This window comes from Salmo salar, chromosome ssa01 (genome assembly GCF_905237065.1).
Source record: "Salmo salar chromosome ssa01, Ssal_v3.1, whole genome shotgun sequence".
Taxonomy (NCBI): Eukaryota; Metazoa; Chordata; class Actinopteri; order Salmoniformes; family Salmonidae; genus Salmo; species Salmo salar.
Window position 1 is genome coordinate 4,690,862 of NC_059442.1, and position 18,874 is coordinate 4,709,735.

At 43.0% G+C, this 18,874-nt stretch overlaps 1 protein-coding gene across 2 annotated transcripts in view; it reads right to left on the bottom strand.

Moving 5' to 3' along the window:
* Positions 1–16,911, bottom strand: part of LOC106599381 (tandem C2 domains nuclear protein) — a 33,970-nt gene extending 17,059 nt beyond the window's left edge. The window contains exons 1-8 of one of the 2 annotated variants that reach the window (XM_045707184.1): positions 16,775–16,911; positions 16,415–16,485; positions 15,106–15,303; positions 12,077–12,211; positions 9,802–9,884; positions 8,876–8,957; positions 1,426–1,535; positions 112–228 (exon numbers count right to left, since the gene is read on the bottom strand). In XM_045707184.1, coding sequence (XP_045563140.1) covers positions 112–228; positions 1,426–1,535; positions 8,876–8,957; positions 9,802–9,884; positions 12,077–12,211; positions 15,106–15,303; positions 16,415–16,484 — 795 coding nt within the window. In that variant the 5' untranslated portion in view covers position 16,485; positions 16,775–16,911. Of the gene's footprint in view, positions 1–111; positions 229–1,425; positions 1,536–8,875; positions 8,958–9,801; positions 9,885–12,076; positions 12,670–15,105; positions 15,304–16,414; positions 16,486–16,774 lie in introns of those variants that run through there. The other variant, XR_006761893.1, reaches the window with a different exon arrangement.
* Positions 16,912–18,874: the final 1,963 nt, after the last annotated feature.

Below are 18,874 nucleotides of genomic sequence, written 5' to 3' on the forward strand. Positions count from 1 at the left end.
AGATCTGTTTGTATTGTCTTTCCTACATCACTGATCATAGGAGTTGGTATGACAGCACAAACAGATCTGGTACCAGGCTAAGATGTGGTTGGGATGCGTTAAATAACTTACCGGAGAACCTTCCTTGACGGAGCTCTTGAACTGTACTGGTTTGCTCATAGTGATGATGCCTTTAAAGCTAATCTTCTGCTGCTCACTGCTGTTCTGAACGAGGGACACATCCTTACACTGAGAGAAGGAGAGAAAGAAGAATTTGAGGTCTGGCTACAGAGCCGGAGAGCTGGCTACAGAATTAAAGGTCTGGCTACAGAGCCGGAGAGCTGGCTATAGAGCCGGAGAGCTGGCTACAGAATTAAAGGTCTGGCTACAGAATTAAAGGTCTGGCTACAGAGTTGGGGGTATGGCTACAGAACTGAAGGTCTGGCTACAGAGTTGGGGGTATGGCTACAGAGCCGGAGAGCTGGCTACAGAGCCGGAGGTATGGCTACAGAACTGAAGGTCTGGCTACAGAGTTGGGGGTATGGCTACAGAGCCGGAGAGCTGGCTACAGAATTAAAGGTCTGGCTACAGAGTTGGGGGTATGGCTACAGAATTAAAGGTCTGGCTACAGAGTTGGGGGTATGGCTACAGAGTTGGGGGTATGGCTACAGAGCTGGAGGTCTGGCTACAGAGTTGGAGGTCTGGCTACAGAACTGAAGGTCTGGCTACAGAGCTGGAGGTCTGGCTACAGAGTTGGAGGGCTGGCTACAGAGCTGGAGGTCTGGCTACAGAGCTGGCTACAGAGTTGGGGGTATGGCTACAGAGTTGGAGGGCTGGCTACAGAGTTGGAGAGCTGGCTACAGAGTTGGAGGGCTGGCTACAGAGCTGGAGGTCTGGCTACAGAGCCGGCGGTATGGCTACAGAGCCGGAGGGCTGGCTACAGAGTTGGAGGGCTGGCTACAGAGTTGGAGGGCAGAGCCGGAGGGCTGGCTACAGAGTTGGAGGGCTGGCTACAGAGTTGGAGGGCTGGCTACAGAGTTGGGAGTATGGCTACAGAGCCGGAGGGCTGGCTACAGAGCTGGAGAGCTGGCTAGGTATCATAGTGTATTTATTATACAGGGACTTGTGTGGCAGGCCATTTACTTGTTAGTGTATCTACTTTGTGATCGTTTTGTTACAGTATATGATAAGAAGACTATGACCATTTTAAGTTTTGTTTGGAAAGAAAATTGTTGTTCATGATTATTCCTCTTGAGTGAGTAACCTCTCAGAAGTTAACAGAGCAGTGACTTGTGAAGAGAGAGGAGATATTGAGATGGGGTTTCTGGTTTCTGTTCCAACAGTCTGAGACAGAGGCCCCATTCAGCCACCTAGAAGGCAGGTACAATGGGCCCTTTAGTCCCCCAATCACTCATCCTCACCCCTCCTCCCGGCCTGTAACCGTACCTGTACCAGCGTGATCCACACCTGCTCCAGGGCCTCTTGGTAACTCAGCCGGACACACACCTTCCCCAGCTCTCTCTGCTCCCTCTCATCGCCTGACAACGTGATGGACTCTACAAGACACACAGAGACATACGTTAGCTCAACGGAAAACACAACGTTGTAACCTACACTCCAAGAAAAAAAATGGTTCCAAAAGGTTTCTTCGGGCTATCCACATAGGAGAACCCTTTTGGGTTCCATGTAGAACCTTCTGTGGAAAAAGTTCTACATTGAACGAAAAAAGTTCTAGACAGCACTTTTTTTTCTAAGAGTAAGCTATATATTTTTTTTTAAGCAGCAACAACCTGGGGAATAGTTACAGGGGAGAGGAGGGGGGGATGAATGAGCCGTCTGGAAGCTGGGGAGGATTAGGTGGCCATGATGTTATGAGGGACAGATTCAGAGTTTAGCCAGGACACCGGGGTTAACACCCCTACTCTTACAATAAGTGCCATATGATCTTTAGTGACCACAGAGTCAGGACACCCGTTTAACGTCCCATCTGAAAGAAGGAACCCAACACAGGGCAATGTCCCCAATCACTGCCCTGGGGCGTTGAGATATTTCTTTCAGATCAGAGGAAACAGTGCCTCCTACTGGCCTTCCAACACCACTTCTAGCAGCATCTGGTCTCCCATCCAGGGATGGACCAGGACCAACCCTGTTAAGCTTCAGAAGCAAGCCAGCAGTGGGATGCAGGGTAGTATGCTGCTGGCCAGAACTCATGAGTGTTTGTTTGAATATCGATCTGCAATGTGGAGTTTGTTGTATATTGTTGTGTGTGTGTATGTTTGACTGATACCATGTGGACACCCCTTCCAATTAATGGATTTGGCTATTTCAGCCACACCCGTTGCTGACAGGTGTAAAAAAAAAAAAAATCGCGCACACAGCCATGCAATCTCCATAGACAAACATTGACACAATCCGTACCGGTAGTTAGGAGAACGGCAAACACCTTATTTCTTTGGTTCCTCAATATACATTTACCATATTACAATGTAGGCTATGTGTTACAGCACTACTTTTGGTGTCCCCCTCAGGAATTGCTCTTGAGAAAATGTCATGTAATTGTCCCCTCCAAAGTGGATATCAGATTTTCGCCCCTGGCTAGGCCTGTTGCCAAGCACAATGACCAAATTGCAGGCTTTCAAAAGAAGCTAATGATTCCTGATGCTTTCTGGTAAAGTATTTTGAATTATTTAATTTATTTCTGTATAGACAGAAGTAATTATATAATTTCAGCAAATGTATTTCCATTTACTTACCAATTGGACCCACTGTTCTGCCATTTCACTCCTGTTTTGCACTCTTAGAAAAAATGGTGCTATCTAGAAACTGAAATTATTCTTAGAGAACCCTTTGAAGAACCCCTTTTCGGTTCCAGGTAGAAGGGTGTGTGTATTGGTTTTCATATCACCTTTCTTTCGTTGTCCAGAAGCCAAAGGCCAGAAGCCTAGACATATTATCAACCCATACTAGTTGTTGCATCTTTAGATCTTCCCCCACTTTCTAAGTTTCTAACACAGATTTTAATCTGTCACATATGGAACCGCTATCACGTGCTCTGTTTAGAATGGTGTTTTTTCCAGGTGTGCTGTTTGGAATGGTGGTTTCCCAGGTGTGCTGTTTGGAAAGGTGTTTCCCAGGTGTGCTGTTTGGAATGGTTTTTCCCAGGTGTGCTGTTTGGAATGGTGTTTTTCCCAGGTGTGCTGTTTGGAATGGTGTTTTTCCCAGGTGTGCTGTTTGGAATGGTGTTTCCCCAGGTGTGCTGTTTGGAATGGGGTTTTTCCCAGGTGTGCTGTTTGGAATGGTGTTTTTTCCAGGTGTGCTGTTTGGAATGGTGTTTCCCCAGGTGTGCTGTTTGGAATGGTGTTTCCCCAGGTGTGCTGTTTGGAATGGTGTTTCTCCAGGTGTGCTGTTTGGAATGGTGGTTTCCCAGGTGTGCTGTTTGGAATGGTGTTTTTTCCAGGTGTGCTGTTTGGAATGGTGTTTCCCAGGTGTGCTGTTTGGAATGGTGTTTTCCCAGGTGTGCTGTTTGGAATGGTGTTTTCCCAGGTGTGCTGTTTGGAATGGTGTTTTCCCAGGTGTGCTGTTTGGAATGGTGTTTTTTTCCAGGTGTGCTGTTTAGTATGGTGTTTCCCGGGTGTGCTATTTAGAATGGTGTTTCCCCAAGTGTGCTGTTTGGAATTGTGTTTTTATCCAAGGTGTGCTGTTTGGAATGGTGTTTCCCCAGGTGTGCTGTTTGTAATGGTGTTTTCCCAGGTGTGCTGTTTGGAATGGTGTTTTTTCCAGGTATGCTGTTTGAAATTGTGTTTTTTCCCAGGTGTGCTGTTTGGAATGGTGTTTCCCCAGGTGTGCTGTTTGTAATGGTGTTTTCCCAGGTGTGCTCTTTGAAATTTGTGTTTTTCCAGGTGTGCTGTTTTGAATGGTGTTTTTTCCAGGTGTGCTGTTTAGAATGGTCTTTCCCGGGTGTGCTATTTAGAATGGTGTTTCCCCAGGTGTGCTGTTTGGAATGGTGTTTTCCCAGGTGTGCTGTTTGGAATGGTGTTTTTACCAGGTGTGCTGTTTGGAATGGTGTTTTTACCAGGTTTGCTCTTTGAAATGGTGTTTTCCCAGGTGTGCTGTTTGGAATGGTGTTTTTTCCAGGTGAGCTGTTTGGAATGGTGTTTCCCCAGGTGTGCTGTTTGGAATGGTGTTTTTTCCAGGTGTGCTGTTTGCAATGGTGTTTCCCAGGTGTGCTGTTTGGAATGGTGTTTTTATCCCAGGTGTGCTGTTTGGAATGGTGTTTCCCAAGGTGTGCTGTTTGGAATGGTGTTTTCCCAGGTGTGCTGGTTGGAATGGTGTTTTCCCAGGTGTGCTGGTTGGAATGGTGTTTTCCCAGGTGTGCTGTTTGGAATGGTGTTTTTCCCAGGTGTGCTGTTTGGAATGGTGTTTTTCCCAGGTGTGCTGTTTGGAATGGTGTTTTCCCAGGTGTGCTGTTTGGAATGGTGTTTTTTCCAGGTGTGCTGTTTGGAATGGTGTTTTCCCAGGTGTGCTGTTTGGAATGGTGTTTTCCCAGGTGTGCTGTTTGGAATGGTGTTTTTCCCAGGTGTGCTGTTTGGAATGGTGTTTTTCCCAGGTGTGCTGTTTGGAATGGTGTTTCCCAGGTGTGCTGTTTGGAATGGTGTTTTTATCCAAGGTGTGCTGTTTGGAATGGTGTTTTCCCAGGTGTGCTGTTTGGAATGGTGTTTCCCCAGGTGTGCTGTTTGGAATGGTGTTTTCCCAGGTGTGCTGTTTGGAATGGTGTTTCTCCAGGTGTGCTGTTTGTAATGGTGTTTTCCCAGGTGTGCTGTTTGGAATGGTGTTTTTTCCAGGTGTGCTGTTTGGAATGGTGTTTCCCCAGGTGTGCTGTTTGGAATGGTGTTTTTCCCAGGTGTGCTGTTTGGAATGGTGTTTCCCAGGTGTGCTGTTTGGAATGGTGTTTTTATCCAAGGTGTGCTGTTTGGAATGGTGTTTTCCCAGGTGTGCTGTTTGGAATGGTGTTTCCCCAGGTGTGCTGTTTGGAATGGTGTTTTCCCAGGTGTGCTGTTTGGAATGGTGTTTTCCCAGGTGTGCTGTTTGGAATGGTGTTTTCCAGGTGTGCTGTTTGGAATGGTGTTTTCCAGGTGTGCTGTTTAGAATGGTGTTTTTATCCAAGGTGTGCTGTTTGGAATGGTGTTTTTTCCAGGTGTGCTGTTTGGAATGGTGTTTTTATCCAAGGTGTGCTGTTTGGAATGGTGTTTCCCCAGGTGTGCTGTTTGGAAAGGTGTTTCCCAGGTGTGCTGTTTGGAATGGTTTTTCCCAGGTGTGCTGTTTGGAATGGTGTTTTTCCCAGGTGTGCTGTTTGGAATGGTGTTTTTCCCAGGTGTGCTGTTTGGAATGGTGTTTCCCCAGGTGTGCTGTTTGGAATGGGGTTTTTCCCAGGTGTGCTGTTTGGAATGGTGTTTTTTCCAGGTGTGCTGTTTGGAATGGTGTTTCCCCAGGTGTGCTGTTTGGAATGGTGTTTCCCCAGGTGTGCTGTTTGGAATGGTGTTTTCCCAGGTGTGCTGTTTGGAATGGTGTTTTCCAGGTGTGCTGTTTGGAATGGTGTTTTCCAGGTGTGCTGTTTAAAATGGTGTTTTTATCCAAGGTGTGCTGTTTGGAATGGTGTTTTTTCCAGGTGTGCTGTTTGGAATGGTGTTTTTATCCAAGGTGTGCTGTTTGGAATGGTGTTTCCCCAGGTGTGCTGTTTGGAAAGGTGTTTCCCAGGTGTGCTGTTTGGAATGGTTTTTCCCAGGTGTGCTGTTTGGAATGGTGTTTTTCCCAGGTGTGCTGTTTGGAATGGTGTTTTTCCCAGGTGTGCTGTTTGGAATGGTGTTTCCCCAGGTGTGCTGTTTGGAATGGGGTTTTTCCCAGGTGTGCTGTTTGGAATGGTGTTTTTTCCAGGTGTGCTGTTTGGAATGGTGGTTTCCCAGGTGTGCTGTTTGGAATGGTGGTTTCCCAGGTGTGCTGTTTGGAATGGGGTTTTTCCCAGGTGTGCTGTTTGGAATGGTGTTTTTTCCAGGTGTGCTGTTTGGAATGGTGTTTCCCCAGGTGTGCTGTTTGGAATGGTGTTTCCCCAGGTGTGCTGTTTGGAATGGTGTTTCTCCAGGTGTGCTGTTTGGAATGGTGGTTTCCCAGGTGTGCTGTTTGGAATGGTGTTTTTTCCAGGTGTGCTGTTTGGAATGGTGTTTCCCAGGTGTGCTGTTTGGAATGGTGTTTCCCCAGGTGTGCTGTTTGGAATGGTGTTTTCCCAGGTGTGCTGTTTGGAATGGTGTTTTTTTCCAGGTGTGCTGTTTGGAATGGTGTTTTTCTCAGGTGTGCTGTTTAGAATGGTGTTTTTTCCAGGTGTGCTGTTTAGTATGGTGTTTCCCGGGTGTGCTATTTAGAATGGTGTTTCCCCAAGTGTGCTGTTTGGAATTGTGTTTTTATCCAAGGTGTGCTGTTTGGAATGGTGTTTCCCCAGGTGTGCTGTTTGTAATGGTGTTTTCCCAGGTGTGCTGTTTGGAATGGTGTTTTTTCCAGGTATGCTGTTTGAAATTGTGTTTTTTCCCAGGTGTGCTGTTTGGAATGGTGTTTCCCCAGGTGTGCTGTTTGTAATGGTGTTTTCCCAGGTGTGCTCTTTGAAATTTGTGTTTTTCCAGGTGTGCTGTTTTGAATGGTGTTTTTTCCAGGTGTGCTGTTTAGAATGGTCTTTCCCGGGTGTGCTATTTAGAATGGTGTTTCCCCAGGTGTGCTGTTTGGAATGGTGTTTTCCCAGGTGTGCTGTTTGGAATGGTGTTTTTACCAGGTGTGCTGTTTGGAATGGTGTTTTTACCAGGTTTGCTCTTTGAAATGGTGTTTTCCCAGGTGTGCTGTTTGGAATGGTGTTTTTTCCAGGTGAGCTGTTTGGAATGGTGTTTCCCCAGGTGTGCTGTTTGGAATGGTGTTTTTTCCAGGTGTGCTGTTTGCAATGGTGTTTCCCAGGTGTGCTGTTTGGAATGGTGTTTTTATCCCAGGTGTGCTGTTTGGAATGGTGTTTCCCAAGGTGTGCTGTTTGGAATGGTGTTTTCCCAGGTGTGCTGGTTGGAATGGTGTTTTCCCAGGTGTGCTGGTTGGAATGGTGTTTTCCCAGGTGTGCTGTTTGGAATGGTGTTTTTCCCAGGTGTGCTGTTTGGAATGGTGTTTTTCCCAGGTGTGCTGTTTGGAATGGTGTTTTCCCAGGTGTGCTGTTTGGAATGGTGTTTTTTCCAGGTGTGCTGTTTGGAATGGTGTTTTCCCAGGTGTGCTGTTTGGAATGGTGTTTCCCCAGGTGTGCTGTTTGGAATGGTGTTTTCCCAGGTGTGCTGTTTGGAATGGTGTTTCTCCAGGTGTGCTGTTTGTAATGGTGTTTTCCCAGGTGTGCTGTTTGGAATGGTGTTTTTTCCAGGTGTGCTGTTTGGAATGGTGTTTCCCCAGGTGTGCTGTTTGGAATGGTGTTTTTTCCAGGTGTGCTGTTTGCAATGGTGTTTCCCAGGTGTGCTGTTTGGAATGGTGTTTTTATCCCAGGTGTGCTGTTTGGAATGGTGTTTCCCAAGGTGTGCTGTTTGGAATGGTGTTTTCCCAGGTGTGCTGGTTGGAATGGTGTTTTCCCAGGTGTGCTGGTTGGAATGGTGTTTTCCCAGGTGTGCTGTTTGGAATGGTGTTTCCCCAGGTGTGCTGTTTGTAATGGTGTTTTCCCAGGTGTGCTGTTTGGAATGGTGTTTTTCCCAGGTGTGCTGTTTGGAATGGTGTTTTTCCCAGGTGTGCTGTTTGGAATGGTGTTTTCCCAGGTGTGCTGTTTGGAATGGTGTTTTTTCCAGGTGTGCTGTTTGGAATGGTGTTTTCCCAGGTGTGCTGTTTGGAATGGTGTTTTCCCAGGTGTGCTGTTTGGAATGGTGTTTTTCCCAGGTGTGCTGTTTGGAATGGTGTTTTTCCCAGGTGTGCTGTTTGGAATGGTGTTTCCCAGGTGTGCTGTTTGGAATGGTGTTTTTATCCAAGGTGTGCTGTTTGGAATGGTGTTTTCCCAGGTGTGCTGTTTGGAATGGTGTTTCCCCAGGTGTGCTGTTTGGAATGGTGTTTTCCCAGGTGTGCTGTTTGGAATGGTGTTTCTCCAGGTGTGCTGTTTGTAATGGTGTTTTCCCAGGTGTGCTGTTTGGAATGGTGTTTTTTCCAGGTGTGCTGTTTGGAATGGTGTTTCCCCAGGTGTGCTGTTTGGAATGGTGTTTTTCCCAGGTGTGCTGTTTGGAATGGTGTTTCCCAGGTGTGCTGTTTGGAATGGTGTTTCCCCAGGTGTGCTGTTTGGAATGGTGTTTTCCCAGGTGTGCTGTTTGGAATGGTGTTTTCCCAGGTGTGCTGTTTGGAATGGTGTTTTCCAGGTGTGCTGTTTGGAATGGTGTTTTCCAGGTGTGCTGTTTAGAATGGTGTTTTTATCCAAGGTGTGCTGTTTGGAATGGTGTTTTTTCCAGGTGTGCTGTTTGGAATGGTGTTTTTATCCAAGGTGTGCTGTTTGGAATGGTGTTTCCCAGGTGTGCTGTTTGGAATGGTGTTTCCCCAGGTGTGCTGTTTGGAATGGTGTTTTCCCAGGTGTGCTGTTTGGAATGGTGTTTTCCCAGGTGTGCTGTTTGTAATGGTGTTTTCCAGGTGCGCTGTTTGGAATGGTGTTTTCCCGTGAATTGCATTTTGGCAAATGTTTGAAATTGACTGCTTCATTAGATGAGCTGTGTGTTCTGTTCGGATTCATTACCATAATCGAAATGTGATTTAGGTCTGACCCTGGTGTGTGTGTGTGTGTGTGTGTGTGTGTGTGTGTGTGTGTGTGTGTGTGTGTGTGTGTGTGTGTGTGTGTGTGTGTGTGTGTGTGTGTAATGGTTACCAAGACTACGGCTGCTCTCCAGGGAGTCCCTCTTGGAGGATGAAGCACTGCCGCTCTGTACATTGGACACACTGTCGTAACGCTGCATCGGGATAAACACAACGTGTTTTAAACAGTGGACGCAATGTCGCAACAAAACACAGAGACAGTATTGCATGATATCAAGAGAAAGTCAACAAGACATGAACAGGATACTCAAACAGCCTCTGTATTATTATCTACCGGTATGTATAATTACACTAAACACAGTAACAGCTGTAAAGGTAGTTTCCCCAATAACACGTTATAAATAAAACACTACAACACACGAAGGACAGCCGAAAAACTACTTGCGTTACTTTTGACCAAGGCCCATAGGTCACTATAAAGGCAATATAATGCCATTTGGAGTACAACTCAGGAGTACTATGTGTTCAGCACTGAAGCCTATCACGTTATTTAAGACGAGGTTCTGTACGAGAGATTGTAATGTTTCTTGTGGTTTTGGGGCGAGACACGAGATACGGAGTATTCATAACAGCTTCACTATCGATATATATATATATATATATATATATATGTATATACCTGGTAACCAATGGGTTGTTGATGACACGCGAATACGATACAGTACTACACCATATCCTTTACTAATACAGCTAAGAGAACCCCACCCAGACAGCCCTAACCAAACCCTTTGTGATACACTACATATAAATGTGATTGATTTCCACTTCATTTAACACAATCAACAGAGATTTGCTCCGTCTTTTACAGACAGCAAGTTGAGTAACGGTCAATGAAAACATTGATGATACAAGTGACGCACAATGATTTAAGAGGACAGAAATAGGTATGGCAGCTCATAGGTTAGGCGTTAGGCTTGGTTTACTGTGTGGTTTCACGGGTGCCGAGTTAAATAAATATTACATAACATAAAACCTCACCTGTATGTGGTTGTGAGGGCTGGAGTTGGACAGATCAAACATGGATTTACTCAGACTCTGTCTTCCAGTCTTCATATTCCCACCTGAAAGCCAAGCCAACCAAGAGGATTTATACCAACGTGAAAGCCAAGCCAACAGTTAATGGTACTTAAAAGACACAGGAATATCTAAATCTAAATGATACACCGTGAACCTTTTCTTAGTGTGATGATTTTCTATTGAATTTTTCTGATATTGTAGTTTAACACCTGATTCAGAGGTCCTGGTCTCTCCTCACACTATATCCATAACGCTAAAATAATGGGAAGGGCAGATAACCGCAAACTGTCAAAAATTTCGAAAAATCTAAAACGGAAGCTCAGGTTCTAAATATTGGAAAACAGTGCCTAGAGTTCCATCCAATTAGCGACAGATTTTTATGCTAATATTCAAAAATATGCATAAAGAATATATGTGAATTTTCCCACCTGTGGTGTTTACACCAAACTAACTTGTTGCAGATTTTTTTTATGTACCGAATAGAAATCTAATATTTTTTCCAATCGCATTTTCAACTCTACGGATAGTTTTATTACAAAAACTGTTCCGTTAAATAACAAATGTGCCTACTCAGGTCTTGGACCACGCTCTCTAGACAACAACTCCCAGATAACGGTAGCCAGTCTAAATGATGAGATTAGTTTGGTCAGAGCAGCAAGAACGTTTTTCTTTGTCAAACGGCAGTCAAGCATCGATCATCATGTCACTAGAATCAGACCCTCGATATTTATTGGAAAGGAGCATCAAGCTCATACCGTGCACTTATTACAGTACAGGGTTATAGTGATATTACAGTACAGGGTTAGTGTGATATTACAGTACAGGGTTCGTGTTAGGGTGATATTACAGTACAGGGTTAGTGTGATATTACAGTACAGTGTTAGGGTGATATTACAGTACAGGGTTATAGTGATATTACAGTACAGTGTTAGGGTGATATTACAGTACAGGGTTAGTGTGATATTACAGTACAGGGTTAGGGTGATATTACAGTACAGTGTTAGGGTGATATTACAGTACAGTGTTAGTGTGATATTACAGTACAGGGTTATAGTGATATTACAGTACAGGGTTAGGGTGATATTACAGTACAGGGTTAGGGTGATATTACAGTACAGTGTTAGGGTGATATTACAGTACAGTGTTAGGGTGATATTACAGTACAGGGTTATAGTGATATTACAGTACAGTGTTAGGGTGATATTACAGTACAGGGTTAGGGTGATATTACAGTACAGTGTTAGGGTGATATTACAGTACAGTGTTAGGGTGATATTACAGTACAGGGTTATAGTGATATTACAGTACAGTGTTAGGGTGATATTACAGTACAGTGTTAGGGTGATATTACAGTACAGGGTTAGTGTTAGTGTGATATTACAGTACAGGGTTAGGGTGATATTACAGTACAGGGTTAGTGTTAGGGTGATATTACAGTACAGGGTTATAGTGATATTACAGTACAGGGTTAGTGTTAGGGTGATATTACAGTACAGGGTTAGTGTTAGGGTGATATTACAGTACAGGGTTAGTGTTAGGGTGATATTACAGTACAGTGTTAGGGTGATATTACAGTACAGGGTTATAGTGATATTACAGTACAGTGTTAGGGTGATATTACAGTACAGTGTTAGGGTGATATTACAGTACAGGGTTAGGGTGATATTACAGTACAGTGTTAGGGTGATATTACAGTACAGGGTTCGTGTTAGGGTGATATTACAGTACAGTGTTAGGGTGATATTACAGTACAGTGTTAGTGTGATATTACAGTACAGGGTTAGTGTTAGGGTGATATTACAGTACAGGGTTAGGGTGATATTACAGTACAGGGTTAGTGTTAGGGTGATATTACAGTACAGGGTTATAGTGATATTACAGTACAGGGTTAGTGTTAGTGTGATATTACAGTACAGGGTTATAGTGATATTACAGTACAGGGTTCGTGTTAGGGTGATATTACAGTACAGGGTTATAGTGATATTACAGTACAGTGTTAGGGTGATATTACAGTACAGGGTTAGGGTGATATTACAGTACAGGGTTAGTGTTAGTGTGATATTACAGTACAGGTTTAGTGTTAGGGTGATATTACAGTACAGGGTTATAGTGATATTACAGTACAGTGTTAGGGTGATATTACAGTACAGTGTTAGTGTGATATTACAGTACAGGTTTAGTGTTAGGGTGATATTACAGTACAGGTTTAGTGTTAGGGTGATATTACAGTACACACCTGATCCACGGGGAGTCTTTTCCAGGGTGCTGTGTGGTGTTGTCCCGGGACACATGTTGGGGGAGGAGTCAGGGTTATAGACGATGTGATTGGCCCCTGACAGCTCAGCCTTCCTATCTGCATAGGCGCTACTGGCTGAACCCGGGGTACACAAAGGTTAGAGGTGACAGGTCAGAAGTTACAGGACACATCACCTAAACCTGGGGTACACACAGAATTTATCAACATAATCAATACACAGTAGGTACATTATTGTGATATTAGAGACAGTTTGATTCTGGTCAAAAATGCAATCATATCACATGCAATTTTACCATTTATAAAATGGTCTTATACACTGAGTGTACAAAACATTATAAGAACACCTGCCTAATATTGAGTTACACAGTTGTGTCAATTTGGCTGGATGTCCTTTGGGTGGTGGACCATTCTTGATACACATGGGAAACTGTTGTGTGTGTGAAAAACCCAGCAGCGTTGCAGTTCTTGACACAAACCAGTGCGCCTGGCACCGACTACCATACCTCATTCAAAGGCACGTACATATTTAGTCTTGTCCATTCACCCTCTGAATGACACAATCCATGTCTCAAGGCTTAAAAAAATCCTTCTTTATTAAACCGTCTCCTCCCCCTTCATCTACACTGATTGAAGTGGATTTAAGAGGTGACGTCAATAAGGGATCATAGTTTTCACCTGGATTCACCTGGTCAGTCTATGTCATTGGAAAGAGCAAGTGCTCTTAGTGTTTCCTATACTCAGTGTATATATATATATATATATATATATATATATATATATATATATATATATATATATATATATATATATATTTTTAATACAGACTAGCGAAAAAAAATAAGTGAAACTTGACAAATTATCCAATGGATTATGATAATTATCTGGTGGGGAAAAAAGTGAAGATGCCAAGTGTAGACTACGGCAAATAAAACTGTAGCCAGAGACGGAAGAGGAAGCGAGACACTCCACTCCAGCTGTTTGTTTTTATCTGGTTCAATGAAAGTCAATGAACTAAGTAGACCAGACCCAGCTGCTATTACATTGGTGTCTATGGGAGACGCGTCCCTTTAAAAATTACTGAACGGTAAAAGGCCTGAGTGAACTATATTCATTCCTTCCCCCATCTTCGCTGGAGCCAAAGAAGATCTGTTATGTTGCTGTGCTCAGTCGTGACTCGCAAACTTTGCAGGTGTACCTGATTAATGAATAAACAGTGCCATGCTGGTGGGTGGTACCATTCAAATAAAACCCAGCCCTGAAACGAAATGTACTGGAAGCTAAAAAAAATGATGTACACGTTATGTCATAGGAAAAGACACACCATTGGCAAGAATTTGCACCAAGCTGACAGTTCGGGTTGTCACTTCAAGCCCAAATACGTCATACTTTGACTCAGCTTGAAAAAAATATATGGATTTCTACTGGGGTGGGCATTTAGAAGTTAAATGACAAATATTTAGGCTATATTGAAGCGTTAGGTTAGGTTCTAGGCCGAGGAATAGCCGATCGGATCAGAAAAGAGGCAGAATGGAAGTGAAGCTATACTCCTGAATAACTGAGCCTATTGGAAGCATACATTTAGATTTGAGTAATTTAGCAGACGCTCTTATCCAGAGCGACTTACAGTAGCGAATACATACATTTAATTCATTTTCATACATTTTTTCTCCGTACTGGTCCCCCGTAGGAATCGAACCCACAACCCTGGCGTTGCAAACACCATGCTCTACCAACTGAGCCACACATAGGTCTATGTGTCTATGTCTATGTGTAAAAAATACAGTCAGACTGTCCTGTGCTTTTCTAGACGTTATAATCTGTCGAGAGAGTAGACCTACAACTGATCCAAACGGAACGAAACATTCAAATAATGCTATTGTTTAAAATTGGTGTTTTCACTGCAGTTTACAGCCTAGAGTAGAATTGTACTCACTTGAAAAACAATAATGCAAATATTAATTAGATTGTGGTGTTGTAGTCTAGGTAGGATAGTTTTACTGTCCCTAAGGCCATAAAAAAATGTCATTAACTGTAAAAGTGATGCGAGCCAGCAGGGGAGGAAAAAAACGGTACCTTTTGTAATAATACTAAACAACTTTTTGTAACATCACCTAGCGACCTCACCAACAGATGTTTTAGCCTTTTGGTATAGTAGCGAATGCCGGGGCAGGGAATACAACTCGCGTCGCTGGCGTGAAAGACAAAAAAAACCCACCCTATACATCACACCAGTAGGGTTAACCCACTTGCTGTGAATTGTAATGTGGCTCATATAGCGAGTTTTTCTACACTGGCCCCTCTGTGCTTGAAGGCACGTCACCTGTGCTTCGACTACTCAGCCCCATAGCACATCCGAACCGCGCGTTCGCCATTCTCACTCCTGACACCAATGTAGCGAAAGGCAGGACAAGGAAGTGAAACCGAGTCACTGGCATGAAAGGCAAACACCTTATGTAAACACCTTATGTAAACACCCTATGCATATATAGTAAATTACATGTGTACGGCTTTAAACAAGATCAATAGGGGAGATTTTTAAGCTGTGTCTCTCATGTCTTGACTGTTCTTAATAATTGCGTAATGCCTCACCTTGCCTCTCCGCTGCCTATCAGCCATCCCTCTATGTTCTTGTGGCGTTTAGATATATTGGAATATTTTTATTGAATATTATATTTGCATATTTGAATGATTTTATGTGTGGTAGGATTGCTAGTTAATTAACCTATTGCAGATCTGGACAAAAGGTTCACCTACCACCATCGTTACTATTGATAGAGGGCAGGATAGAGTTGACTGTATAGTTAAGCGTGCAGAAAAGCGTGGTGCATAAGGGAAGTACCAAAACACCTTGATTGGGAAGGAGCATGTAAGAAGACTAGGAAATGTGGCTATATGGAAGACATTATATAGTAAAACATGTACATTTAGAAGTGTCCCTTAGTAATAAAACACGGATTTATATAGATTTTCACTAAAAAAATAAAAACATTGATTGATTTGGTTCGTACTGTGTATCCACGGTGTCAGGTAGCCGAGGTAACGTGAGCCTGGCGGTTGGACGTAGGAAGGTTTGAACGTGGGGATGACAAAGGGAACGTCTTTCCCACCCGGGGGGAGTTTAGAGAGGAGATAGTCTTCCGATACACCTACACTCTTCCTGGGGTCACCTGAGATGGCTCTGGCAGGGGACATCTTCACCGTTATCACTACAGAGTAGGACATACATAGATCAGTTAAAATATACTGAACAAAAAAATATCAAAACGCAACATGCAACAATTTCAATGATTTTACTGAGTTTACAGCTGATTTTAAGGAAATCAGTCAATTGAAATAAATGAATTAGGCCCTAATCTATGGATTTCACATGACTGGGCAGAGCCAGCGATGGCCCAGCCAATCAGAATGACTTTTTTCCCCACAAAAGGGCTTCATTACAGACAGAAATACTCGTCAGTTTCATCAGCTGTCCGGGTGTCTGGTCTCAGATTATCCCCCAGGTGAAGAAGCCAGGTGTGGAGGTCCTGGGCTGGCGTGGTTACACGTTGTGAGGCCGGTTGGGCGTACTGACAAATTCTCTAAAATGACGTTGGAGGCTGCTTATGGTAGAGAAATGAACATTCAATTCTCTGGCAACAGCTCTAGTGGACATTCCTGCAGTCAGCATGCCAATTGCACGCTCCCTCAAAACATGAGAGATCTGCGGCATTGCGTTGTGTAACAAAACTGCACATTTTAGAGTGGCATTTTATTGTCCCCAGCACAAGGTGCACCTGTGTAATGTTCATGCTGTTTAATCGGCATCTTGATATGCCACACCTGTCAGGTGGATGGATTATCTTGGCAAAGGATAAATGCTCACTAACAGGGATGTAAACAAATTTGTGCACAACATTTGAGAGAAAAAAAGCTTTTTGTGCGTAGGGAACATTTCTGGGATCTTTTATTTCAGCTCATGAAACATGGGACCAACACTTTACATGTTGTGTTTAAATTTTTGTTCAGTGTAGTTTATATCCCACTTATTGAAAGAGATAATTCCACTCCCAGGGGGCATTTTCAATGTGAACTCTACAGAGTACAGGACATTCATCACATACTATTCACGTATCACATGTAATTTGGGCAATATCCTACATTTGACTATTTGAAATGGGAAAATTAACAACTTACATGAAAGTAAAACAAAATGGTGTTTTGTTCTCAAATCTATTTTACTTAACAAACAATTGTCAGAAGGATGTAAGGCTATAACACACGGAATAATCCAGTATAGTTTAGAATATTTTTTTTATATTTATAAAGTTAACAATTTACCTTGCTGTTCGATTGCCTTGTCTTTGCCTAGGAAGCTTTTGAAGCAGTTATTGATGCATTCCATTGCCATGCTGTAACAGGGTCGAAATCAGAGTCGACATTAAAGCAGAGTGCAACATTAAGCACAGGACAGGAGGCATGAAAGAGTCTCATAACTACACTCTCATTCATTTATAATTGACAATTTTTTGGGGACAACAGAATACTTCATGAAATTAATAGACAGTAGTCGGCTATATCTTACGATGAAAATAGATGAATATCTAGAAAATGTAGTAACAATAAGATACCTATAACAATAAACAACTATTATAATCTCTCAATAATCAGATCAACCAAAACAAAACAACTTCTAAATACCTGCAAAGCGTTTATCCCGCCTGGAATACGCAGAACGGTTATCTCGCCAGGAATACAAGTGGAATAGTGGGAATTCTGCCAGTCTGTTTTGATCTGTGAAACCTCCTCTGGAACCTCAGATTAGTGTTGGATCCTAGTGCCTGTCTATTATAGTGCTGGTTGACCAGTGTTGGCACGCACTCTCTCTCTCACACACACCTACTCTCTGTCTCAAGGGGAATGCCCTTCAACAAGACTTTCTCGGAAAAAACACCACAAGCTTCCTTCTCTGAACACAGAGAACAAACAAACAGGAGAACTCTCAATTGCTTCCTTAATAAAGAACAGACTCTTCAACTTTATCTCTCTATATACACTTGAAGTCTAGAAGTTTACATACACCTTAGGCAAATACATTTAAACTCAGTTTTTCACAATTCCTGACATTTAATCAGAGTAAAAATTCCCTGTCTTAGGTCTGTTAGGAGGATCACTTTAGTTTAAGAATGTGAAATGTCAGAATAATAGTTGAGAGAATGATTTATTTCAGCTTTTATTTCAGCTTTTATTTCTTTCATCACATTCCCAGTGGGTCAGAAGTTTACATACACTCAATTAGTATTTGCTAGCATTACCTTTACATTTTATAACTTGGGTCAAATGTTTCGGGTAGCCTTCCACAAGCTTCCCACAATAAGTTGGGTGAATTTTGGCCCATTCCTCCTGACAGAGCTGGTGTAACTGAGTCAGGTTTGTAGGCCTCCTTGCTCGCGCACGCTTTTTCAGTTCTGCCCACAAATTTTCTATAAGATTGAGGTCAGGGCTTTGTGATGGCCACTCCAATACCCTGACTTTGTTGTCCTTAAGCCATTTTGCCACAACTTTGGAAGTATGCTTGGGGTCATTGTCCATTTGGAAGACCATTTGCGACCAAGCTTTAACTTCCTGACTGTCTTGAGATGTTGCTTCAATATATCCACATCATTTTCCTACCTCATGATGCCATCTATTTTGTGAAGTGCACCAGTCCCTCCCGCAGCAAAGCAACCCCACAACATGATGCTGCCACCCCCGTGCTTCACGGTTGGGATGGTGTTTTTTGGCTTGCAAGCCTCCCCTTTTTCCTCCGAACATAACGATGGTCATTATGGCCAAACAGTTCTATTTTTGTTTCATCAGACCAGAGGACATTTCTCCAAAATGTACGATATTTGTCCCCATGTGCAGTTACAAACTGTAGTCTGGCTTTTTAATGGTGGTTTTGGAGCAGTGGCTTCTTCCTTGCTAAGCGGCCATTCAGGTTATGTCGATATAGGACTCGTTTTACTGTGGATATAGATACTTTTGTACCTGTTTCCTCCAGCATCTTCACAAGGTCCTTTTCTGTGGTTCTGGGAATTATTTGCACTTTTCGCAGCAAAGTACGTTCATCTCTGGGAGACAGAACGCGTCTCCTTCCTGAGAGGTATGACGGCTGCGTGGTCCCATGGTGTTTATACTTGCGTACTATTGTTTGTACAGATGAACGTGGTACCTTCAGGCGTTTGGAAATTTCTCCGAAGGATGAACCAGACTTGGTCTACAAGTTTTACCATTTTTTTCTGAGATCTTCGCTGATTTCTTTTGATTTTCCCATGATGTCAAGCAAAGAGGCACTGAGTTTGAAGGAATTCCTTGAAATACATCCACAGGTACACCTCCAATTGACTCAAATTATGTCAATTAGCCTATCAGAAGCTTCTAAAGCCATGACGTCCTTTTCTGGTATCTTCCAAGCTGTTTAAAGGCACAGTCAACTTAGTGTATGTAAACTTCTGACCCACTGGAATTGTGATACAGTGAATTATAAGTGAAATAATCTGTATGTACACAATTGTTGGAAAAATGACTTGTGTCATGCACAAAGTAGATGTCCTAACTGACTTGCCAAAACTACAGTATAGTTTGTTAACAAGAAATTTGTGGAGTGGTTGAAAAATGAGTTTTAATGACTCCAACCTAAGTGTATGTAAACTTCCGACTTCAACTGTATGTACAGTGCATTTATTAGGCGACCCTTATCACAAGTGATCTCATTTGACCACTTTAATAAAGGTCTTATGTCACACCCTAATCTGTTTC